Below are 23,709 nucleotides of genomic sequence, written 5' to 3' on the forward strand. Positions count from 1 at the left end.
TGGTAACCAGTTTATAATAGCAATAAGGCACCTCGGGGTTTGTGGTACTCCACGTTAAGGACAGCCCTTAGCCGTGGTACATTGGCCGTTTACCACAACCTCTCTGGCCTTATTGCTTAAATATAAAACCCTCTGAATAATAACAGGTAGCCTAGTGGTTAGAGCTTTGGGCTAGTAACCGAAAGGTTGCTAGATTGAATCCCCGAGCTGACAAGGTAAAAATCTGTCGTTCTGCCACTGAACAAGGCAGTTAACCCACTGTTCCTAGGCGTCATTGTCAATAAGAATTTGTTCTTAAATAACTGACTTGCCTAGTTAAATAAAGGTTACATTTTTTTTAAATAACACAAAACTAGGTGCATATACTGTACAATGTTTCAATGGTACTAGTAAATTACTTGTTCAGCAAATGAATGAGGACGTTTGTCATTCCTCTTCAAATGCTCACATAGGCTGACTCAGCTATGAGCATGCATATACACATTGAGACAAAGACAGACAACAGAATCAGTGCAATAATAAAATAATGTTTTATATAGTCTTCTGTCCTCATAATCATGGATGAGGGTGAAACGGTAAAAGCGTAATATCACATTCAGTGTCAGTAAGGAGGGGATGTGAGCCCCAGACCCTCAGACAGGCTGGTACTTCTCTACCCGCTCCAGCAGAGTCTCTGAGTAGCCGGGGGAGTAGTACCTACAGCAGGAGGACAGAGGACATAACAAAGGTTCACTTGGGGCTGAGAGAATGCCTGGTAGTAGAAACACACTAGATTCATCTGATATTATAGCCAGTAAATTAGTCAATTACATGGCGCGTGTGTGTGTGTGTGTGTGTGTGTGTGTGTGTGTGTGTGTGTGTGTGTGTGTGTGTGTGTGTGTGTGTGTGTGTGTGTGTGTGTGTGTGTGTGTGTGTGTGTGTGTGTGTGTACCTGACTATCTCCTCAGGGTAACAGCTGTTGATAGAGTTGATGTACTCCTGCAGGGCAGATCCAGGATCAGCCTTAATCTCCTGAACCTTCTTCAAGCCTCCGCTGGTCACAAACAGACGACGAGCCTTGCTGTCACGGGGCAGCACCTGGAGAGAGGGAGGGGAGGGGAGAGGAGGAGTAGGGGAGGATACAGGGAATACAAAGCATTGGACTTTCTGGACTGTCTGAACTTCCTGTACAGAGATCAAGCCTAATCTTGGATTTAATTGCACTTTTAAAATTAACTAATGAAAGTATAATTTCTCAAACATGGTTAAAAATAGTCAGAGACTGGATTTAAACCGTCTGATTTTTAGAACTAAAACATTATAAGGCTGTGTGGTGCCCTTGTGGGTCCATTCTGCAATACCTAGTAGTGTGAAGAGGCTTATGGAAATAAAAGTTGACAAACACGCCCCCACCTTGCTGAACTGGCAGACGACGTGTTTGAGGATGTTGCTGGGAGCTTCGTAGAGCAGGGGCTCCAGAGCAGGCAGGTAGGTGCACTTTGGTAGGATGCTCTTAAGAGCCTTCTTAGCCTGGGTGGAGGGGGGGTCAGGACTCAGGATTATACAGGATACGTTATGGTCCGTTTACTGTTTGCTGCTCTTATGACCCTCAGAAATGTTCAGTGTAGAGCTTCAGTAGCACCCTGTGTCTACTACACAAGCTTCTGGTAACCTGTGACAACATTGACCTATGACCCTACCTTGACCTGCAGGTCCTCGGAGCTGTCTGTGTCCATGTAGAGAGCCAGCAGGTTGGGCAGGACGTTAGCTGTGGCAACGGCCCTGGCATGCTCCGGGGTGTGGCGGCCAATCTGGCCAAACGCCCACGCTGTTGCTGCCTTAATATGTTCCTCTGGCTCCTCAGACAGACAGATGGCCAGCTGGGGCACCCCCTACAGGACCGGAGGAGCAACAACAAGCAGGGAGGACAGGAGAGAGGTTATGAAGGAGAGAGAGGGAGGAAGAGAGAGCACAGAGCTTGTAGACGATGCACAGTGCACAAACCAGGATTGGGGTCATATCTGAATTGAGTTGTGAATTGCTCTTGAAATTCAATTCAATTATTGAATGGGCCACACACCACCGGAAGCAATTCAAATGGCTTATTTATTCTACACATCACAATAGTAATGTTTATTTTGACATCATATACAGTGGGGAGAACAAGTATTTGATACACTGCCGATTTTGCAGGTTTTCCTACTTACAAAGCATGTAGAGGTCTGTAATTTTTATCATAGGTACACTTCAACTGTGAGAGACGGAATCTAAAACAAAAATCCAGAAAATCACATTGTATGATTTTTAAGTAATTAATTAGCATTTTATTGCATGACATAAGTATTTGATACATCAGAGAAGCAGAACTTAATATTTGGTACAGAAACCTTTGTTTGCAATTACAGAGATCATACGTTTCCTGTAGTTCTTTACCAGGTTTGCACACACTGCAGCAGGGATTTTGGCCCACTCCTCCATACAGACCTTCTCCAGATCCTTCAGGTTTCGGGGCTGTCGCTGGGCAATACGGACTTTCAGCTCCCTCCAAAGATTTTCTATTGGGTTCATCTCTGGAGACTGGCTAGGCCACTCCAGGACCTTGAGATGCTTCTTACGGAGCCACTCCTTAGTTGCCCTGGCTGTGTGTTTCGGGTCATTGTCATGCTGGAAGACCCAGCCACGACCCATCTTCAATGCTCTTACTGAGGGAAGGAGGTTGTTGGCCAAGATCTCGCGATACATGGCCCCATCCATCCTCCCCTCAATACGGTGCAGTCGTCCTGTCCCCTTTGCAGAAAAGCATCCCCAAAGAATGATGTTTCCACCTCCATGCTTCATGGTTGGGATGGTGTTCTTGGGGTTGTACTCATCCTTCTTCTTCCTCCAAACACGGAGAGTGGAGTTTAGACCAAAAAGCTTTATTTTTGTCTCATCAGACCACATGACCTTCTCCCATTCCTCCTCTGGATCATCCAGATGGTCATTGGCAAACTTCAGACGGGACTGGACATGCGATGGCTTGAGCAGGGGGACCTTGCGTGCGCTGCAGGATTTTAATCCATGACGGCGTAGTGTGTTACTAATGGTTTTCTTTGAGACTGTGGTCCCAGCTCTCTGCAGGTCATTGGCCAGGTCCTGCCGTGTAGTTCTGGGCTGATCCCTCACCTTCCTCATGATCATTGATGCCCCACGAGGTGAGATCTTGCATGGAGCCCCAGGCCGAGGGTGATTGACCGTCAACTTGAACTTCTTCCATTTTCTAATAATTGCGCCAACAGTTGTTGCCTTCTCACCAAGCTGCTTGCCTATTGTCCTGTAGCCCATCCCAGCCTTGTGCAGGTCTACAATTTTAGCCCTGATGTCCTTACACAGCTCTCTGGTCTTGGCCATTGTGGAGCGGTTGGAGTCTGTTTGATTGAGTGTGTGGACAGGTGTCTTTTATACAGATAACGAGTTCAAACAGGTGCAGTTAATACAGCTAATGATTGGAGAACAGGAGGGCTTCTTAAAGAAGAACTAACAGGTCTGTGAGAGCCGGAATTCTTACTGGTTGGTAGGTGATCAAATACTTATGTCATGCAATAAAATGCTAATTAATTACTTAAAAATCATACAATGTGATTTTCTGGATTTTTGTTTTAGATTCCGTCTCTCACAGTTGAAGTGTACCTATGATAAAAATTACAGACCTCTACATGCTTTGTAAGTAGGAAAACCTGCAAAATCGGCAGTGTATCAAATACTTGTTCTCCCCACTGTATGATCACAACTACCATCTAGCCTGAGGTTGAAACATTTAGTTTTTAAAGCTAGTTCTCCTAAAACTATTTAAAATAATTACAGGGGTCTTTAAATATGCTAAGATCATGTTGTGGGTTGTCTATAATAACTCATAATTCCCTTAATTTATAAATGTCAGCATATTTTTTTCTTCTACCCAGAATGCATTAGGTCAAACACTGCAGTATGGAAAGGAACAATCTAACAAGATTCCCTAAAAACACGCCACTTCAATACAGCTACGACCGGAAGTGCCTTTATCGTAACAGGTTAGAAGAATTAACGTAGCAGGTTAGTAGAATTAGGTTAAGGTTAGGAAAAGAGTTAAGGTTAGCAAAAATGCTCTCCTAACCTGCTACAAAAAGTCACTTCCAGTCGTAGCTGTATCGAAGTGGCGTGTTTTTAGGGAGTCCCCAATCTAACATCTCACGACAAAGAAAAACACTGTTTGACATCTTTGAGTTATAATCAAACTAATATTTGAAATTATATATGTATTCTTTGCGGTAATGAGTGGCATATCCTTTTGATAAAATATTCGTCAAATTAAAAAGACTTTCATGTTTCACATCTCAGTTGAATTGCTTTGAATTGCTTTGAATTAAATTATACCTTTTTTCAATTCAAATTCGATTCAATTTCTGCTTTCTGTGGGGTGTGGCCAATTCAAATTGAATTCAAATTCATTGTTTGAATTGAATTAAATTCTGAAATTCTGAATTGACCCCAACCCTGGCACACACACATACCTTAGAGACGATGACGGCCATGGCAAGGTTTTCAGAGTGAGCAGCCACGTATCCAAGCATCATGATCCCTGGCAACCGCACGTTACCACGGCTATCACCCAGGTAGTCAATCACCGCCGCCACACCACCCGTGTTCACGATCATCTGAGACAGCTGTACACATACATACACATTCGGGCGAGGGTAGGGGCACATGTGAGAATGTGGTAGTGTGTTAGGGAGTTTGGTACCCCTAGTGTGTGTTTGGTGTCAATGAGTGTGTGTTTTGATGTCTGGTGTGTGTAGTGTCTGTGTACCTCTGATGTTTGGTGTGTGTGGGTGTACCTCAGGTGTGTGTTTGGTGATCTCTCTCATCAGCGTGGTGACGTTCTTCCTGACATACTCGTCGGGGTCTCGTAGGCAGGCCAGGACAGCAGGGAAGATCTCTGCCTCCACCACCATCTCAGCCAGGTCCACTGAGTGCTTACTGATCTGACTCAGCGCAGAGAACACCTGCCTCTGAATGGAAGGAGAGAGGGGGAGGGGGGAGAGAAGAGAGAAAAATACAAAGGAGAGGGAGAGGAAGTGAAGAAGGGGATGGAGGAAAGAAAAAAAGTGGCATACAGGGTTTAAGAGTGGACTGTAATGTATATTCCAACCTCATCTATGTCTGTTTACATTGACAACATAATGACTGTGTCAACCTGTCAGACCTAGGGAAGCCTTATTTTGTCTCAGTGTTCCTGCCCCCTCACCTTCAGTTTGGCATCAGGGTTGAGAATCATCTGGGCCAGGTGTGCGATGGCGCCGGTGTCGACCACAGTCTGAGCCAGCTCAGGGGAGTGCTTGGCGATGTCGCTGACGGCCGAGGCAGCGATGCGTTTCAGGGCCACCTCTGGTTCCTGGATACACAGCACCAGCAGAGGAACGGCTCCCGCATCCACTACCTCCTGAGACAGATCTAGATACAGAGAAGAGAGGGGTGTTCGTGTGTGTGTGTGGTGTGTGTGTGTCCGTACACGGGTTGCTTGTGTGTATGTGTGAGTCAGGATTTTCTAATCGTTTCGTTCTGAACAGAACCAATATTTTTTTTCCATTTAGCTCACTCAATGACTTCACCAATCAGTGCAGATAGAGCAGGTAAACTAGTTGTTTACATGCGCGATGGAAAGACAAGTGTAGCCTATGGCGCAAGATGCAACTGACATTTTGTGAGTGGGGAGAGAGCGAGAGAGAGTTGAGGAGGAGGCTTGAAGCGCTGGACATCTTGTTATGAAATGTATTATCTGAATTAGGTCCACATAATTATACCTATGGAGGAGTGGCTTCTATGAAGGAACTTTGAATGTCCTTTGAGCTAGCTACAGTAGCTAACAAGCTTGAGCTAGCTACAGTAGCTAACAAGCTTGAGCTAGCTAGATAACAAGCTTGTGTGTGCAGAGCGGCACCAGAATTAAAAACACGTCTTACATTTTTGTAGTTAATAAATCCAACATTAAATGTGATAACAAAGCCTATAGGATCCTTAACTGGCATTGAAAAGTTAATCCATTTTTCTCTAGCGAATAAAAGTCTCTCTCCCGATCTTCAGAATCACGATTGTAACGTCAGTACAGTAGCCTATGGTAACAGTACAGTAGCTTATGGTAACGTCAGTACAGTAGCCTATGGTAACATCAGTACAGTAGCCTATGGTAACAGTACAGTAGCTTATGGTAACGTCAGTACAGTAGCCTATGATAACGTCAGTACAGTAGCCTAGCCTATGGTAACGTCAGTACAGTAGCCTAGCCTATGGTAACGTCAGTACAGTAGCCTATGGTAACGTCAGTACAGTAGCCTATGATAACGTCAGTACAGTAGCCTAGCCTATGGTAACGTCAGTACAGTAGCCTATGGTAACGTCAGTACAGTAACATATGCTTTGAAGGGGGGAGGGGCTACAGTAGCCTGTGGTTTGAAGGGGGAGGGGCAGCTAGCCTAAACACACACACTGGTAAAGATGTTCAGCTGACAGGCAGACACTGGAAAACGTATCTGAGTGACAGTGAAGGCTTTGCATCGGTGCTTTGTTGCATTTTTTTGTGGGACTAGAGAAAAATGCCTAGAACTTAAAATAACGTTATTAACCGATTCCCATGCCTTTAAAATAATGGTTCTGTTCTGGAACAGTATGGATCACTTTCGTTCTCAGTTCCGTTTCTGTTCCTTGAAATGTTTTGTTATTTTCCATTTCTTGGTTCTGTTCCCTGAATCGGTTCCAACCCCTGGTCTGTGTATAGTATGTCCTTACTTGCGTTGTGGCGTGCAATGTATCCCAGAGCCCAGGCGGCAGCCTCCTTGACGTCAGGGTCAAACTCCTCCAGAGAGATGACCAGAGCGTCCAGCGCTCCACAGTCCACCACGGCCTGGGCCAGAGCAGGGCTGTGCTTGGCCACTGCACGCAGGACAAATGCTGCTGCCTTCTTATAGAACCGCTGCACATACACACACACACGCAGATGGAAGGAGAAAACATTTAATACACATTTAGCAGATGCTCTTTTAAAGCTGCAAAATGTACCTTTTTGGGTGAACTGACTAAATTCACATAGAAATGTGAGTTGTAGATTTGTCACGCATTGAAAGCAGGTCTAAGAAGCAATAGAGCTGCTCTATGTGCAGTATTTCTATGCTTCTTGTTCTTAAAGATCTACTACTTCTTAGACTTTCTGTCAATATCAATGACAGATCTATAACTCATATTTCTATGTGAATTTGGTCGGGAGAGCCAAAAAGTTACAGATTGCAGCTTTAAGTTCTGCTTTCGCACTCCAGCTTCAAACAGCTGAAAATACAATACTTTTGGTTATTGAAAATATATTTCTCAGCGGGTTTATATGGTACAATGATTCTCTGCACTATACATTGCTTATTTTGTCACATAAACTGAAATTAGGCGAACTATTGGAATTTTAGCAATCAGAAAATGGCAGAGCGATTTCAACATATTGAATCTTTAAGCGAGAGTTTACATTCAGAGCATTAACTATGCATGCAGACCCCTGTGAGAAGGCAGATTGAGAGAGAGAGGCCCTGCTGTGGTGTGAAGGGTGCTTTAGCCTTTGGAGTGGCCCCCTGCCCAGAGTACAATGCCAACACACTCTCAAGGTCAGGGACACCATTCAGCAGGGTGAATGAGGGAGTGTATGTTGGTGTATACACACACACAGACACACACACACACACACACAGACATACGTTCTGCTCGGCCAGGGAGTAGACGAGTTGTGGGAGGATGTCTCCCTTGACGACATTTGGTGTACACACACACACACATATACACGAACACTCACAGACTCACAGACACACGCAGACATACGTTCTGCTCGGCCAGGGAGTAGATGAGTTGTGGGAGGATGTCTCCCTTGACGACGGCCTCTGCCAGATCTTCATTGTAGCTGGCCAGTCTTCCCAGAGCCAGAGCAGCTGTCTGCTGGATGGTAGGAACCACATCTAGCAGTAAAGGCCGCAGCAGGGACATCACACCTAGAGGGGGGACGTGTAGGAAAGGAATTCTGTCTTGTTATAAGTTATCTATAGAACTGTGATCAGCACATAAATGAAAGTCAACTAAAATAGAATATTGGTTTGAAAAAATACATATATACAGAAATGGGTACCCAAGTCCCAATTTACCAGCATTTTGTAAAGTTTCAATGTTTTGCGGTCTTGTTGCAAGCTCAGCAATAGTCTGCACAAACTGTGTCCTTGACTTCTGATACTGCTCAAACACTAAAAGACAAAAATGAACGATCCATTAGTATTAAAAAATGTCAGCTGTTCTTTAGCTACGTTTTGCAGGCACTATCTTTACTCTTGAGGTTCATTCAAAACAGCTTTGAAAACAGTCTTGAAAAATTGCAGCTACAAATGATCGTACCTTGTAAAACCTGTCGTTGACTCATGATTACAAATTGAATTGAAAAAAATTAACGCCACTTTTCTTATAAATATGTAACTGCAACAATTATATTGTTGCTTGTTAGTTTCCCCTAAAACAGCATCTGTAAACAGTACGGTGCAGCGTCTGTCTCGCTCTTACAGCCTCAAGTTTTGGTTAGCGTGTTACTGTTGCCGTAGCGACAAACCGGAAGCATTAACAGGGGTTTCAGCGCTCGTGCAGCTCAAAAATTAGCTTTTTGGTCTTCATTTTAAGGTTAGTGTTAGGCATAAAGTTAGGCGTATGGTTAAGGTTAGGGTTAATGATAGAGTTAGGTTTAAAATCACATTTTAAGAAGATAAATTGTTGAAATGGGAGAGGTTTATGACTTCGTGGGTATAGAACAATGACTCTATAGAATAGATGCTAGTGATGACAGTTCTGGTGTCGCTCCCGCAAAAATATATTGCCAAGTGAGAGAAGACGACTTCTTTCATTCTATATGTCAAAATATGGAACATAGTGGTAGCTCACATGCGATCACATTTTTATGCACGTAAAAAAGCTAATCACAGCATAATTAGAACGATACTTTGAAGATTCGAATGGTTACACTAAGTTTGTAACAATGTTGCCACCGTGGTGGGATAGCCTATCAGGTCTTAGAGCAACATTGTTGTCCTGATTTCTGCATTGAACAAATAAGCCTACATGGCTGTACATTTACGCAGTCATAGATGGATTGACTATAAAATAAAATAAAAATACACGTAGCCTATAGGCCTACATGATGACAGAAAAAAGCTATGCGGTAACCTACATCAAACATAAGCCTATTAGACCTAGCTACAATTGTAAAATATGTTATGCTGAAATTAAGCGTTATGCTAATGGAGAATTAACTGAATGGATAATAGATAAGGGAAACACTAAAGCACAACCTACATTATTTCAGACCTGTCAGACCAAAAACCTCCAAAGTTTCTCACATATTATTAGACAAATTAATGAAGACAATGTTCTATCCTTTCGGCTACAAGATAAACCATACATTAGAAACTTGTGCATATTTATTTTATTCTACTAGGAATTAAAAGCATTTGATATATGTAGGCAATATTTAATTGTTTTAATAAATAACAACAGATGAAAAAGCAAAGTCGTTTCATGACGACATATTTCAGCAGAATGTAAAAATAAACAATATTAGGCTAATGCATGGGCCTAATTTATGTCCACTTGGGAAATTCAGCATGAATTAAATTAAATTACTGTACATTTATTTTGAGTAAATCGGTAAATCCAAATATTGATCAGAGAAGGAATGAGTTGGGAAAGAGGTTCCAGAGAATTAGACCCGCAATCAATTCATTCATAAAAACAAAACACTACAAAACCAGCAGGCAATTGCAAAATATATTGTGATTGTGCACTCAAACCCTTCTATGCAATCTTCACAAACACTGTTTTAAAATTGTGCATAGGCCTATAATCAAATATAAAAATGCTTATAAGAAAATATAATCAATATCAAAATCTCCCTTTCCATTGTTGCAGAGATAAATTGTGTTCACATGGAATTTATTGATGCTAATTAGATGTAACTAACTCGTAGCAATTTAGGCAATTTCAAAGTAGGGTCTGTATCTAATTATTCAGTGCATTATTTGACAAAGTAGGCAATTGTATCTGCAGTTACCATAGCTATATGCCTATAGCTGAGTCATTATGCCTAGACTTACAACAACATACATTACATTCAGTAGCTCAATATGTAGGCCTGTAGATTTATAAAATAGGTTTATATATTTAAGCATATTGCAAACGTCTTATAAAAGGCTATATTACATCGAAATATTTGTCCGATTTAAATGGAATGATATTTGATGGAAGACGCTGGTTGAAGAGAAGTGTGATTTATCTCAGGATACCATATCTGAGGCCTAAGAACATTATCTTTTTTTCGTTGTGGAAGACCAAGAGGAAAATTATGAAAAGTGCTTAAAGTGGCTGTGCTGTCAAAAACGGGATTTTCCTGTGTTTTATATTTTCACACTTTGAGGTTGGAATAATACTGTGAAATTGTGAAAATGCTGATACCCTTTAAGTGTAAGAGCTTTTTGAAAAGACCGCCTGACATTTCAGCTCGTTTTGCAAGGGTGGAGTTTTGGCCTGCGTTATAAGTTATTGTACATTGGGTGGGTCTAGTCCTGGACGCTGATTGGTTAAAACCAATCATAAATGCCTATTTACTCTGTTCTGTGTAATCCACTGTCTCATCAGCCCAGACAGACAATTTATAATCTTGATCTCCACTGTAAAAAGCATCTAGACATCATCTCCCATTTCTTTTAGACTAGCAATTGGTTTTCAAAAGCAGAGATTGGAATATAAAACTTGCAGTCTGTCTCTGACATTTGCAACATTGTTTCAATATTGAAATTCGATCTCCAGCTGTCCCATAGTAATGAAGGTGCCGGGGTCGGGAGTCGAGATGAGACAGACAGACAGGCAGCTTTTCTCAGCCAGTCGAAACCATGAATCATCATAATTTTTATGGACATGTCAATAGAAACAGGTAAAACGAAACAAAATGCAGCTAGCTTGTAGTCTTTGCTGCTTCAGTTTGAAGTGATTGTGTTAGCTGTGTTGTTGGCTAGCTCCTCTGAACAACAGTGTTCTGACGAGAGAGCACATTTTCTATACCAGGTGAAGTCGGGCATCATTAGCTCATTCTTATGAATGTATCCCAAAAAATGTCACTAGAAAACAGGTTAAACAAATTCAAATGCAGCTACTTTGCTGTTATTCTGGCTGCACTGCTTGATGTGACTGTAAATTAGCCGTAGTTGGCTAGCTAACCAGCAAGGGAAAATAAAGTTGCCAGCCAGTATGGCAATAGAACATTTAGGTTGAACGACTGGGTTGTGTCCATAGACACAGAACAAAATGACTGAATGACTGGGTCGCGTCTCTGGCAACTGAACCAATAGAACGAACGACCAGCCGGCTTGGGTAGAAATAGTATGAATAAATTAATCTGAATAAAGTTTTTAGTGAAAATATGTCAGTCATTATTTGAACATGTTGTATAAAAGTGATAATGCCCTCGAAGCCGGTGATTGGAGGATATATTGGCCTAGACGTTGTCTCGGGTCTAACAACACCTGTGCCAATATATCCTTCAAACACCGGCTCCTTGGCATTATCACTTAAATAGACCAACAAAGATAGATTCAAACATCTCTGCCAATAACAGTTAGTTTTCAGGTTACATATCCCTCTCATAAGGCTCCTCCAATTAGGTCCCTCACTCCCAGACAGTCCTAGAAAATGTTTTGCTTGAGAAATTGCTTTTTTGCTTAGAAGCAATTGTTGTTTCTTTTTGACCTATTTAATTTAAAACAATCACAGTAATGTACTTATTGTTACCCAGAAATTATTTGATAATGATGTAAAACCGCTGCATTGTACCTTTAAAAAATGTCAATGTCCATATTATCTGTCACCACAACCACAACCAAGATTACTATTCAAATGTAATGTACATTTCATAAAACCAACGGCCTTGAATAAAAACATATCCTAACACATCACCACCATGTCACATTTTAAAAGCTAAAGCAACAAGCTCACCAGAAACCCTGACCCCTCCAGTGAAGGGTTGTTGGGTGCGCCATGCATTAATGCACTCCACTTGCCTGTCACACCAGTAGACCTACTGTATGGGCTACATAAAACAAAACACCAGTCGCCTAATGCAGGCTACACAAAATAAAAACCTGCACACACCCAAAAGTTGTCTATCGCTCGAATTGTAAGATTAAGTAACATCATGCCATCTGCGAGTCAACATGAGGCACATCAACGCCCCCAACCCTAATGCCATGGCCTTTAGCTCACCACTGAATAAACTGTGGACAGACTCCTGAAATTCCCTGAGCTCAGTAACAATATGAGATACATGTATCTGGGCATATAAAACTTAACGACTTGCATTTATTAAAACTAGAAACCCATCACAAAAATGATTGAATAGGACAGTCGTTTGATTGTGTTTTCAGACTACAGGCTGCGTCAACTACGACTTGGTCCTCTTGATCCCTATTTCCCGAACATTATCTGTGTCTCTCTTCCACCAGCAAAATACGATCCAATTTGAACTTCTTTAATATTTATATTTTAATGTAATACTTTTCATTTATTACATGTAACCTAATAAAAACGTGTTTATTTTGGGGGATAGACTAATCTTGTTTGAACACACCAGTGTCAGCCTAATGATTTACACGTTCTTATAGCCTAACGAAAATGACCTCGACATAAAATCGTATATTGCAAAACTTTAAATTATATGAAAGTCAAACAAAGATTGGAACATATTTGAATTCGAGTACTGAAATATTTGTGTATTCTATTCCATGATGGTCGACAAGCAATTGACAAAAAAAGATGACTTCGGTCTCAAATGCACCTAAATAAATGTGTAGATTTCCTTCACTGAAAACATGTAACTTTCTCGCAGCAATTTCGTTCACCCATTCATTTTATAATAATTTTTATGTTACATATATTGAACGCGATGGAAAATATCTTAGTCAATGATGTTCTGGGCCTATTCAAAACAAACAAAACATGAATATTTGAGAGTAGTGGTCTCTTTTGAATGCAATTAAATCAGTGCTGCGCCAGTACGAGACATCTGTCCATCTTTTCAAAATGTCCTTGGTGGTCTGCTTTGTCTGCCAATTCGTATTATTTGAACAACAAAACAACGGATATTTAACTTAACAATGCATGAATGAAACCAAAATGAAAACATTCAAAGAGACTAAAATCTAGGGAAATTTGTCCAAATAGGCCCTTGACAGATATTTAAAAAATGCATACAGAAGGCACATACAAACACCACCAGATATCCCAAAATAAAAACAGCCCAGCGTCTTTAAGTGTAAAAGGATTTATTCAGATGTTTTTATACTGTGCAACAGTAACAATACAATAGTTGTCCATATAATCGAGCGATACAGATACAAAGAACACAGGAGACATCAAAACATTTGTCGTCGAGCATGAAATGAAGGGTGGGGGGGGCTGCTCAGGTCAAAGTATTTGACAATCGCTGATTAAATATGCATATATTTCGCTATATACATGTGTGTGTGTGTGGACTTTCTGAACTGCTTGATGACTGCAAGGCTTCAGGGTGTTTGAGGCTATAAGCAATTCAATTCCAATTTCGAGTATAGCCTAATAAAAGCGTTGCAGGCTACATTTAAGTAGATATTTCGTATGTTTTCCCCTAGAATCGTGGGCCTAACACTACAATAGTTGTTTACACATTATATCGATTAATATTTCTTTGTGAAATGCTTTCCAAAAGCCAATCGAAAGAACAATGTAGAGTCAACCGTTTCAAATATTAGTAAAGCCTACAAGGTTTCATCACCATGCTGAAATACACACTTAAAATAGAATCAACACACATTCTGATTTGGAGAAAAAAAACTTGAAAATAAAATAATATAAAAGACCATCTTCAGTCACATCTGTGGAATAAAATGCAGCTTTTGGGGGACTTTAATTTGCCATTCACCACCAGTCTAACATTTTCACTGTGGTCAACATCCCTTTCACTAACTTAAAAGGAAAAATCCACCAAAAAACAAAATTTTGGTATTTTTGTCATCACTATTCCACTGTTATATACAGTCCAAAAATATTTAGCATGTCAGTAGTCAAGTTCAAGATAGGATTTTCAAGAAGAAAAATGTCACATCCTCATGATGATGTGGCAAGTGACACTTCGCTTCTTGAACATCCTATCTAGAAAACTTGACTGCAAACATGCAAAATATGTTTGGACTGTATCAACAGTGGAATAATGGAAAAAATACAAAACTATTGTTAGAGTGGATTTTTCCTTTAACGTCCCACCCTGCTATGTTCCTATAGAAATGCTTCACTTCCACTACAGTAAACATATATCATATATTTATAACAACGATAACAAAAAGAGAGCGTCTACAACAATGGAACTACGTTGGCATGAAGATATTAGCAGAGCGGTCTGGCGTTGGCTGTTGGCCCGGTTTTCAGGCCAGTCCCGAGGACAAAGAAGAACCGTTCAGCGAGGCCTTCCGCGGTTTGTTTCCGAAGGGGAATGGTCTGGTAGGGGCAGGGGCAGAGGTGGAGGCGCCGTTGACGGGTTTGGAGATGTGGGGGAAGTGTGGGGACTGCACCGGGGTACCAGGGCTGGGCAATGAGGAGGAGGTGGAGGGGACGCCGGCAGGGCTGCAGGCTTTGTCGCTGGCAGAGTCGCTCTCAGCGGACCGACCGGTGCTGTTCTGGCCCTCCTGCTGCGGATGACTCATCTTCATCTTCTTACAGCTCAGTCTGACGCCGTACTTCAACGGCAAAGGGCCATTCTGAAAAATAGTTGTAATATTTAGACCTAATTTGGCTCGAAAATCAATGCTTGCACTTCTCAAATGTTTCCTTTCATGGGAAATAAAGCATTTGAACTTTGAATAGTGAACTTTCATACATTCCACACTCCAAAGTAGGCCTATAGGCCATGCAAATATCACAGGGCAAAAGGTTGAAATAATAATTTGTCTACATAATTATTTACTAAAAAAACTAAATCATCCAGCTTGGTAAAAAAATAAACATAGCCTTTAAATACAAACAGCAATTAAATCTTTTGAAATTTGAATTCAATACACCTCTTAAATAATAAATGTCTCCACTGGACTGTGTGTGTGTGTGGGGGGGGGGGGGGGGGGATTAGGTTGGCATACCTTCCTTGTTGGGAGTTCACATTTTTCATTGTTAAATTGTAAATAACTTTATGCTCAAAATCAAAACCTTTTTCAAATATTTTGTATAAATGTCCCCATTAATGTTATGTTTCTTACCCTTCTCCAAGTGTAGATGTAGGCTACGTCCTTTAATGTTATGTTTCTTACCCTTCTCCAGGTGTAGATGTAGGCTACGTCCATTAATGTTATGTTTCTTACCCTTCTCCAGGTGTAGATGTAGGCTACGTCCATTAATGTTATGTTTCTTACCCTTCTCCAGGTGTAGATGTAGGCTACGTCCATTAATGTTATGTTCCTTACCCTTCTCCAGGTGTAGATGTAGGCTACGTCCATTAATGTTATGTTTCTTACCCTTCTCCAGGTGTAGATGTAGGCTACGTCCATTAATGTTATGTTTCTTACCCTTCTCCAGGTGTAGATATAGGCTACGTCCATTAATGTTATGTTTCTTACCCTTCTCCAGGTGTAGATGTAGGCTACGTCCATTAATGTTATGTTCCTTACCCTTCTCCAGGTGTAGATGTAGGCTACGTCCATTAATGTTATGTTTCTTACCCTTCTCCAGGTGTAGATGTAGGCTACGTCCATTAATGTTATGTTTCTTACCCTTCTCCAGGTGTAGATGTAGGCTACGTCCATTAATGTTATGTTCTTTACCCTTCTCCAGGTGTAGATGTAGGCTACGTCCATTAATGTTATGTTTCTTACCCTTCTCCAGGTGTAGATGTAGGCTACGTCCATTAATGTTATGTTTCTTACCCTTCTCCAGGTGTAGATGTAGGCTACGTCCATTAATGTTATGTTTCTTACCCTTCTCCAGGTGTAGATGTAGGCTACGTCCATTAATGTTATGTTCTTTACCCTTCTCCAGGTGTAGATGTAGGCTACGTCCATTAATGTTATGTTTCTTACCCTTCTCCAGGTGTAGATGTAGGCTACGTCCATTAATGTTATGTTCCTTACCCTTCTCCAGGTGTAGATGTAGGCTACGTCCATTAATGTTATGTTCCTTACCCTTCTCCAGGTGTAGATATAGGCTACGTCCATTAATGTTATGTTTCTTACCCTTCTCCAGGTGTAGATGTAGGCTACGTCCATTAATGTGTAGTAATCTTTCAGTGGCTCGTCTTCATACATCACTTCAACCTACATTGTAGAAATTACACAATTATTTGATCAAATAGGCTAAGAAGTATTTTTTTCTATTCAACTTCCATTGTCCTCCGATATAATATATATTGTCAAATCATCCTGCAGTGATTTGTACTAATGTTTCTTAATACATCTTATTTATAAAAAATGTTTTAATAAAATAAAAAGTGATGCAAGAGATGTGGCTGTGTTATTTTAAAAAGCCAAACAAATTTCAAATAAAATGTATAAATCTTTACCTGATAGGTACAAGGAATGTCCATCTTACTGCGGAGGAACTTTCTCAGGTGCATGATGGTCATGGCTGCAGGACACTGCAGATACCTCTTATTATTGACCTGGAGGAGGACACACAGATTTCCTGAGAATGTAGATAGTTTCTAAAGACAATTGGATTTGAGGGAGACTTCACTACACACTACCTTTTGTTTTCTACTTTAAAGTATTAATAATGTCCAGTTCCATCATATAAAATAGACATGAGACATGCAGTGAGATTTGAAGACAAGCTCTTTAAGGGCCCAGATTTAAGAACAACTCTATATCAGAAACCAATCAATAGGCTCTGTGCAACAACAGAGTGTCAGAACTATCTGACAGCGGAACGCTCCTGAGCTTCAGCAGTAGACAGCCTACCTGTTCTTTAGACTGTTTGTCCTCAGCCACGCTGGTCTTTTTAGCCCTGAGAAAAACAATGTCACACTTGTGTTAGAAAACATCTTGATAATGACCTCAAGATCTTCATGGTTTGAAATGTAACTTTAAAAAAAATGACAATACACTGCTAAAACCAAAGTCAAGATTAAAAGTATTCTAGAAAGGAAGACGTTCATGTACACTAAATAATAGACACACTAACACAACTGAGCTAATCAGTTTTGCACACTGAACTATAATAACCATAAGTATTCACCTAGACATTTTCAAGTATATGGGATGATTTCCAAAAAGCCTGGCTGTAAGTGCATGTTGTTGACGTACTTGTTGTGGTCGAAGAACTCAATGGACAGGCTGATGATCTCATCGTCTGTGATGATTCTCTTGTCCTCGTCCGCCACCTCCCCTCGATCCTCATTAGACCTTGTCGTCGCTACACACACACACACACACACACACACACACACACACACACACACACACACACACACACACACACACACACACACACACACACACACACACACACACACACACACACACACACACACACACACACACACACACAAAATCAACAAGTTGGAAGAGTTTTCCCAGAAACTGTGAAAACCGTGATCTCAGAAATCCTAGTCACTATCAGCTAATAATATATTGAAGTTTGAGGGGAAAATCAAGACAATCTTACTGGAGCAGGAAATAAATACAGCTTATTCAACCTTTTTGGTTAGAAATAAAACTACTTCATGAGAATAGCATATTATATAATATATATATATATATATATATATATATATACACATGAATTAACTTGGTACAACTCCAGTGGACTTGCACCCTGGCTGACCTCAGAAAGAAAAGTTCTGCACCTTTTCCAATAGAGACTCACCATCTACAGAAGGGTGTGCTGCGTAAAAGTCTCTCCTTCTCTTCATCTCATCTAATGGAAGAGAAAAAAAAAACTCTCTGTCACAAATGTTTATTTGAATAGGGATTAAAAACACAGTCTGATGCATTGCACCGTCAATGCTTTAGCTAAATAGCACCCATTTCAGCATCTGTCCGTAGATGGGTTTTAATCTATTTTCCACGGGAGACAAGCAAGGGGAGACAGCAGCTCCGATTTTAAACAGGATAATCAACCATTCAGGACATACAGATGACATCACTGAGAACAAGACAATGCCATTACTGATATGAGGGATTCCACTTACTTTTGAAGAGACCAGGGACCAGCTTGTAGACAATGTCTTGTAGGGTTTTGTCAGACCTTGAAAAGAGTTTTCATACTCAGTCATATTGACCCAGAACTCATTGCATGCTATGAGGTTTTAATAAATTGAAAGATGTCGAGAAAGTAGCCTACCAAAGTTAATGGAAATAGACCAATCCTTTTGATGACATCTAACTGCATTGGGTGAATAATAGCAACAAACAGCAGAAATGTGACAAAACATTGTACGGCTAAATATAAAAATGTTTTTCCCAAGAAACAAAGTGATGCATTACCTTATATTGAGCAGAGGTTTGGTTTTGTGCACTGGCACATCACAGATGGGGCAATACTTGCTGGTCTCCAGATAGCGTACAATGCACATCTTGCAGACTGAAACACAAGTTTAAAAAACATATGGATTAGTTTCTCAGTGGATAACACTCTGTTACACTAACACACTACAGTCCAAATATGGTATGAATAATGCAACTGACACTTAAGATCTCAGATTGAAGAGTTGTTCATTGCCACACACATTTATTTATTTATTTTATTTTTTTTACTTTGTTGCATCTAGTGAATCTGATATAAATAGTACAGAACCAATGCATTCATGAGAAGAGAAAGTAAGAGTGAATTATAAACACTAATAAACTATAGTGTGAATTTACAACCGTCATTTCATGACTGGTCCAATTCCCGTGTCTGTATTCAGCCTGTGTCACTCACATGAATGAAGACATTCTATAATTGTGGTGGCATCGATAAAGTATCCACCGCACAGCACACACATGAGGTGGGGGTTCAGCTCAGTTATCTTAATTCTGGTCGTTCGATGCATCGTCATGGAAGGAAGACACCTGCGAGGGAGAGGAACAGAGTCACAGTCTAACAGGAACGGGTATCCTATATCTATAATAAAGATTTTATAAATTGAGGCTACTTAAAAAAAAAAAATGTAAACAGACGGCAACAATAAATGCCTATCGATCGGGACTGCAGTTCTTTCACAGCTTGATCAAGCGGTCGTTCATTAAACCATTTGGAAGGATGTTTTGTTGTTCTACTGGTAGAGAAACACCATACGTTATGCTAATAGTAGCCTATAATAAACTGGGAAGAGGTTGGGCGTTTTTGAGACGCTGACCTAGAGCTTGATTGATAGGTAGCAATTGGTGGGAGTCGATCCGTGTGGATTTGTTGAGGGCACTGCGTTATCATAAATCCATCCTTTCATTGGGATTGTTCATATATACTGTACAGCGCTCCTCTATAGATAGATATGGGAGAACGGCGGTCCTTTGGTCGCTCAACGGATCTCATATAATCCTACACACGAAGAAACGCTGTATAGACTCACGTAGCCAACCTACATCAGCTCGTCTATTCTAACGCGATTCAGTATAGAAGATCCAAAGCACAGGGGTTCTAACGTTCTATTCGCCTATTGGAACCCGATGATAAATGGAAAACATCATTCCGGCCAGTTGCAACATTGAATACGATATTCTTCAATGAATCCTTTAACCTTTGAGGATGCGGCAGACCGTAATTCACTCCGTGTCAGGTGTAACCACACATAGAAATTCTTACCGTTTCTATGGCAACTTAGGTTGCACTACTTGGCATCTTGCCAGTGACCAATACCGAGAGACTTGCTTCGCTCGGAGACTGATCACCGCTCGCGTTGATGCTAATGTGACGACGAATAATAGGCTATGAAAATAAATATCCGTCCTTCCCTCGCGAAGCGAGTACAGTCAGTCCCCACACCATGGCTGCCATTTTGTAAAGAACGCCTCGCTAGAATATATTAGTGCGATTCCCGACAAGGGGGAACAATTTCCACACCGACGCATGTTACATTCTGTTCCTAATTCCTGGTAGCCAATCGTATCCCCATGCCTTACGCATTAGTTTGGATAAACATATTTTCCGTTGCTTGTGTCGTTTCCGTGTGCATCCTGCAGTCTGCCTGGGCGCGCGGCACAGTGCAATAACAACATGGCTCGACCTTAAGATTACATTGACCAAGTATTTTCTCTGGCCGTATGAAGTTGAAGCCCCAGAGAAACCTCGCCACTGATCAGCCAACACCACATGGATCACGAATTAAGTGCCATATAACGGCCAGATTCAAAAAGCCAGCAGGTAACTGCAATGTGGTGTAGGAAAAGGTTTCAGAAAACACTGTTTGGAGGGAGGGACATTTTTTAAATAAGTTCCACAATATTTTTTGTAGACATTCTTTGGTGGGGTTAATAGGCGACTAGCTTTTCTTCTGCAACATGGTGACTGCGGTGCCAATTGAACGACTATGGGTCTGCGTCTGTCTGAGCCTTCAGTCAAAACATGGGGAAAATGGACTGATTCTGTGTGGCAGAAGCTTTTGGCTTCCTGGCACAAGGAATAAAACTCACGACCAAACAAGAAACATAGTCACATGTGCACTGCTGGTCATGCATAACAGCACGCTCGCGCTATATAAATTGGAACGATTCTGCTTGTATGGTGAAAAAAAAACTACCGGGCTCGTCATTTTATAAGGATGCAACTTATGTCAAATAGATTGAGAAAAATAGATAAATAAAAATACCGATATGGACTCCACTGTTGTGGAATACCCCAGCTCTTCCTGTCATTAAAAACATTTATTTGAATGAAACCCAGCGGAGGATCCCACATTGCCATCACAGTGGCTGTCATTACAGTGGCTGTCACGCATCGTGTGCATCGCAAACAGCTAGCCTGTTACGCCATCAATCGATTAACTAGCTGATGTTTGCACAACTGGCACTGGTCATAGCAGAGCCTTTGTAAAGTAAATGCTGCCATGCAGTAACATGCATATTGTAACTTCCTCTGCAAGCATCACTATGGAACAACACAGGACACAACTCTAAAACATCAATAAAGCACTAGAGGAAAAAGTATCATAAAATGTATTTCCAAATACATTTTAGTTGAGACTCATAAAACAGCGGTATTATCAATAACAATGTTGGCAAGATTGGATCCCAATTGCATTCTAGCACATTGGGTCATGCACGAACTGTGTGTTGCATGGCGCGACTCTGGGTTTCTCTCTAGGTATAAAAGGAATGGCTGAAATTGGTATGTAGGATAGGCAGGTTTTTGTCTCCCCCCAAAAAAATTAAGGAAAAGTGGAGCATCACCCATGTATAATCTAAACACAATATACACAATTTATTCTCTGGTAATGCAAAATGAATACAGATAATACAGTATAGCACCTTTCTCCTCGTCCTCGAGTGCTGACTGTTTTGGTCTATATATAATATCCTGCACCATTCTCGACATGTTTTGGATGGAACCCTAATCTATATTCATCAGCAGCTGGATTTGCGTCACCATTTTCAGATATTAATTTCGCTATGGGAAAGACGAGGCCTCACTTTATAGAATTGATCAATAAGTCAACTTCGAAATCTCAATTTTTTTGACTGGGCGTCAAAGTTGTACTTCAACAAGTATCACAAACAGAAACATTGTATCAACATAAATCAGGCCACAACAATAGTATACAAGCACCGACGTTGGCAACCTCATGCCAACATAAATCCTCTATTGGTAGGTTGTCAACTGTCAAACAACGTTAGGATATATATATTCAGTACCAAACAGTACCCTTCCACATGACAGATCATCTCCCACTCAGCATGTGCAGGTTGATAACCTGCTCATACCTATGTTATTACGACGCAAGGCATACACGTAGCAGACGCCATCGATCCATGCAAACACATAGTATATCAAACCAATCCAGCAAGAAAATGTTCTAGCACTGTGTAAAACGTTCTTAGTCTGACATGTCTGATCTTTGCAGGGTTAATTTGTTATGCATGTTCCCACTTTATAAAACATGTTATGCTCTACTGTGAGTTAACAAAAAGCGTCCAGAGTGATGGTTTCAACAGAGGAAAAAACTAAAATCCTCTGAACTCATGTTGGCTGATGAAGGCTCAATACAACATCAAGGAGGCTACGGATGGTAACAAGTCGTGACGAAACTCAATAGTAAATAGGCCTATCTGAATTTTACAGATCATTTCAAGATGGTAAGCTACTTGACAAGACCCTTGTACTCAATCAATCAATGGACTTTTGTAGCCAACGTAAGAAAAATCCTAAAATTGGTTTAATGCATGATTCATGTGCGTCAACATCGTTATGCACTCAGCTTGCGTGTGTACGTTCAAATCCATATTTTACAACTGTTGGTGACGATATTTTCATTAATAATTGAAATGGTTTACCCTCCACCATATAGGCTACTGAGGACCCGTTCACCAAGAGGGAAGTTAAGTTCATAAAAACAACACTTAGCGACGTGGGCGTAATGCAACCACACTGATCTGTCCCCAACATCCAAAGGATCATATTTCTATAAAATGGGGACAGTATATGGAACCAAACCAACCAGGAGAACCATTGAACTGTGTGCTGCCGTAAACACCTCACCCATCTCCGTCCTGTTCGATTGAGATCACCGACTTTGTGGAAATCTAACAAATGTCACAGAAACACTCTCCATGGACACGCATAACAGATCATTACATAAAATACTACGTCATGTGGTGCGCTGGTTTATTGAACACAAAACCAAGACGTACGCGTGAAGGGAACCAAATTTAAAAAGCAGTGCCAGGACAGAGCTCCACGTCCGTGTGCGCGAGACACCGTCAAAGCCTCACATCCACCACCTTCTGGAACCCCATTTAAACCCGCAGAAAAACACAATTAAACGCCGAAAACCCACTCGTTATTCGTCCGTTGGTAAGAATATATATCGAATAATACATACCTAGAGACTCGGCTGGCGATCTGCGAGACTGGAGACGGAGAGACAATGAAAGTTAGGAGGCGATCAGCAGTAAATTAATTCGAGCTCAGCCGCCATCTTGAAACGAACGAGCTGCAGACGCTGTCAATTGCGGAGAGTGCAAGGCAACCCGGGGCTCATTTCAGATGCGTAAAATTCGTATTTTTCTCCCGCTGTGCACTTTAGGTGCGTAAAGTGTCCTCCGTTGTCGAAGATTCCAGACTTTTGGCTGTGCGTTCCGAATGGTGTGTGTGCGTTCCTGATTACTTTGCCTCCAAAATCGGCTCTTTGAAAAATGCAGCAGTGTGGCTCCGTAGAAACTGACACCGTCCCCAAAATGGCTTGTAGTTCGACCGCCCCGCTCTGGTCACGTGCTATCATTCCTTAAGGGTGGCATGGAAATTAGTGTCGGTGTATTCGGAAGGCTCGCCAATTCATGATGCTTTGTAAAATGACACAAAGAATATCTAGGTTATCCAAAGCCCATCATGTTGACTGATTGGGTCATTTGCTTTGAACGTTTTAGTGGCACTTAAAGCTACAACATACAGCACCGATGTTTTCTAAACAATAGTGCGTTTTTCCAACTCCCGTTTCTATTCTGTGCCTCC

General features: G+C 41.1%; 2 protein-coding genes across 4 annotated transcripts; both read right to left on the minus strand.

Moving 5' to 3' along the window:
• Nucleotides 1-513: 513 nt before the first annotated feature.
• LOC139531336 (sperm-associated antigen 6-like) lies at nucleotides 514-8,567 on the minus strand. The gene is made up of 11 exons (XM_071327811.1): nucleotides 8,410-8,567; nucleotides 8,166-8,261; nucleotides 7,849-8,015; nucleotides 6,781-6,964; nucleotides 5,243-5,448; nucleotides 4,833-5,006; nucleotides 4,509-4,661; nucleotides 1,680-1,871; nucleotides 1,393-1,509; nucleotides 932-1,077; nucleotides 514-696 (listed from the first exon to the last, which is right to left on the minus strand). The coding sequence occupies exons 1-11, from the start codon at nucleotides 8,432-8,434 to the stop codon at nucleotides 633-635; spliced, it is 1,524 nt and encodes a 507-aa protein (XP_071183912.1). The 5' UTR covers nucleotides 8,435-8,567; the 3' UTR covers nucleotides 514-632.
• Nucleotides 8,568-13,353: 4,786 nt separating this feature from the next.
• Nucleotides 13,354-23,463, minus strand: LOC139531560 (polycomb complex protein BMI-1-A-like). Of its 3 annotated transcripts, none has more exons than XM_071328109.1 (10): nucleotides 23,081-23,463; nucleotides 18,985-19,115; nucleotides 18,549-18,645; nucleotides 18,254-18,309; nucleotides 17,929-17,979; nucleotides 17,367-17,475; nucleotides 17,022-17,067; nucleotides 16,625-16,723; nucleotides 16,299-16,379; nucleotides 13,354-14,837 (listed from the first exon to the last, which is right to left on the minus strand). In XM_071328109.1, the coding sequence occupies exons 2-10, from the start codon at nucleotides 19,100-19,102 to the stop codon at nucleotides 14,505-14,507; spliced, it is 990 nt and encodes a 329-aa protein (XP_071184210.1). In that variant the 5' UTR covers nucleotides 19,103-19,115; nucleotides 23,081-23,463; the 3' UTR covers nucleotides 13,354-14,504. The 3 variants fall into 3 exon arrangements, with proteins under 3 accessions (XP_071184210.1, XP_071184208.1, XP_071184209.1); XM_071328107.1 differs by lacking the exon at nucleotides 23,081-23,463 and adding an exon at nucleotides 20,166-20,296; XM_071328108.1 differs by lacking the exon at nucleotides 23,081-23,463 and adding an exon at nucleotides 19,849-20,151.
• Between the last annotated feature and the right edge of the window lie 246 nt (nucleotides 23,464-23,709).

Source organism: Salvelinus alpinus, chromosome 10, assembly GCF_045679555.1.
Source record: "Salvelinus alpinus chromosome 10, SLU_Salpinus.1, whole genome shotgun sequence".
NCBI classification, from domain to species: Eukaryota; Metazoa; Chordata; class Actinopteri; order Salmoniformes; family Salmonidae; genus Salvelinus; species Salvelinus alpinus.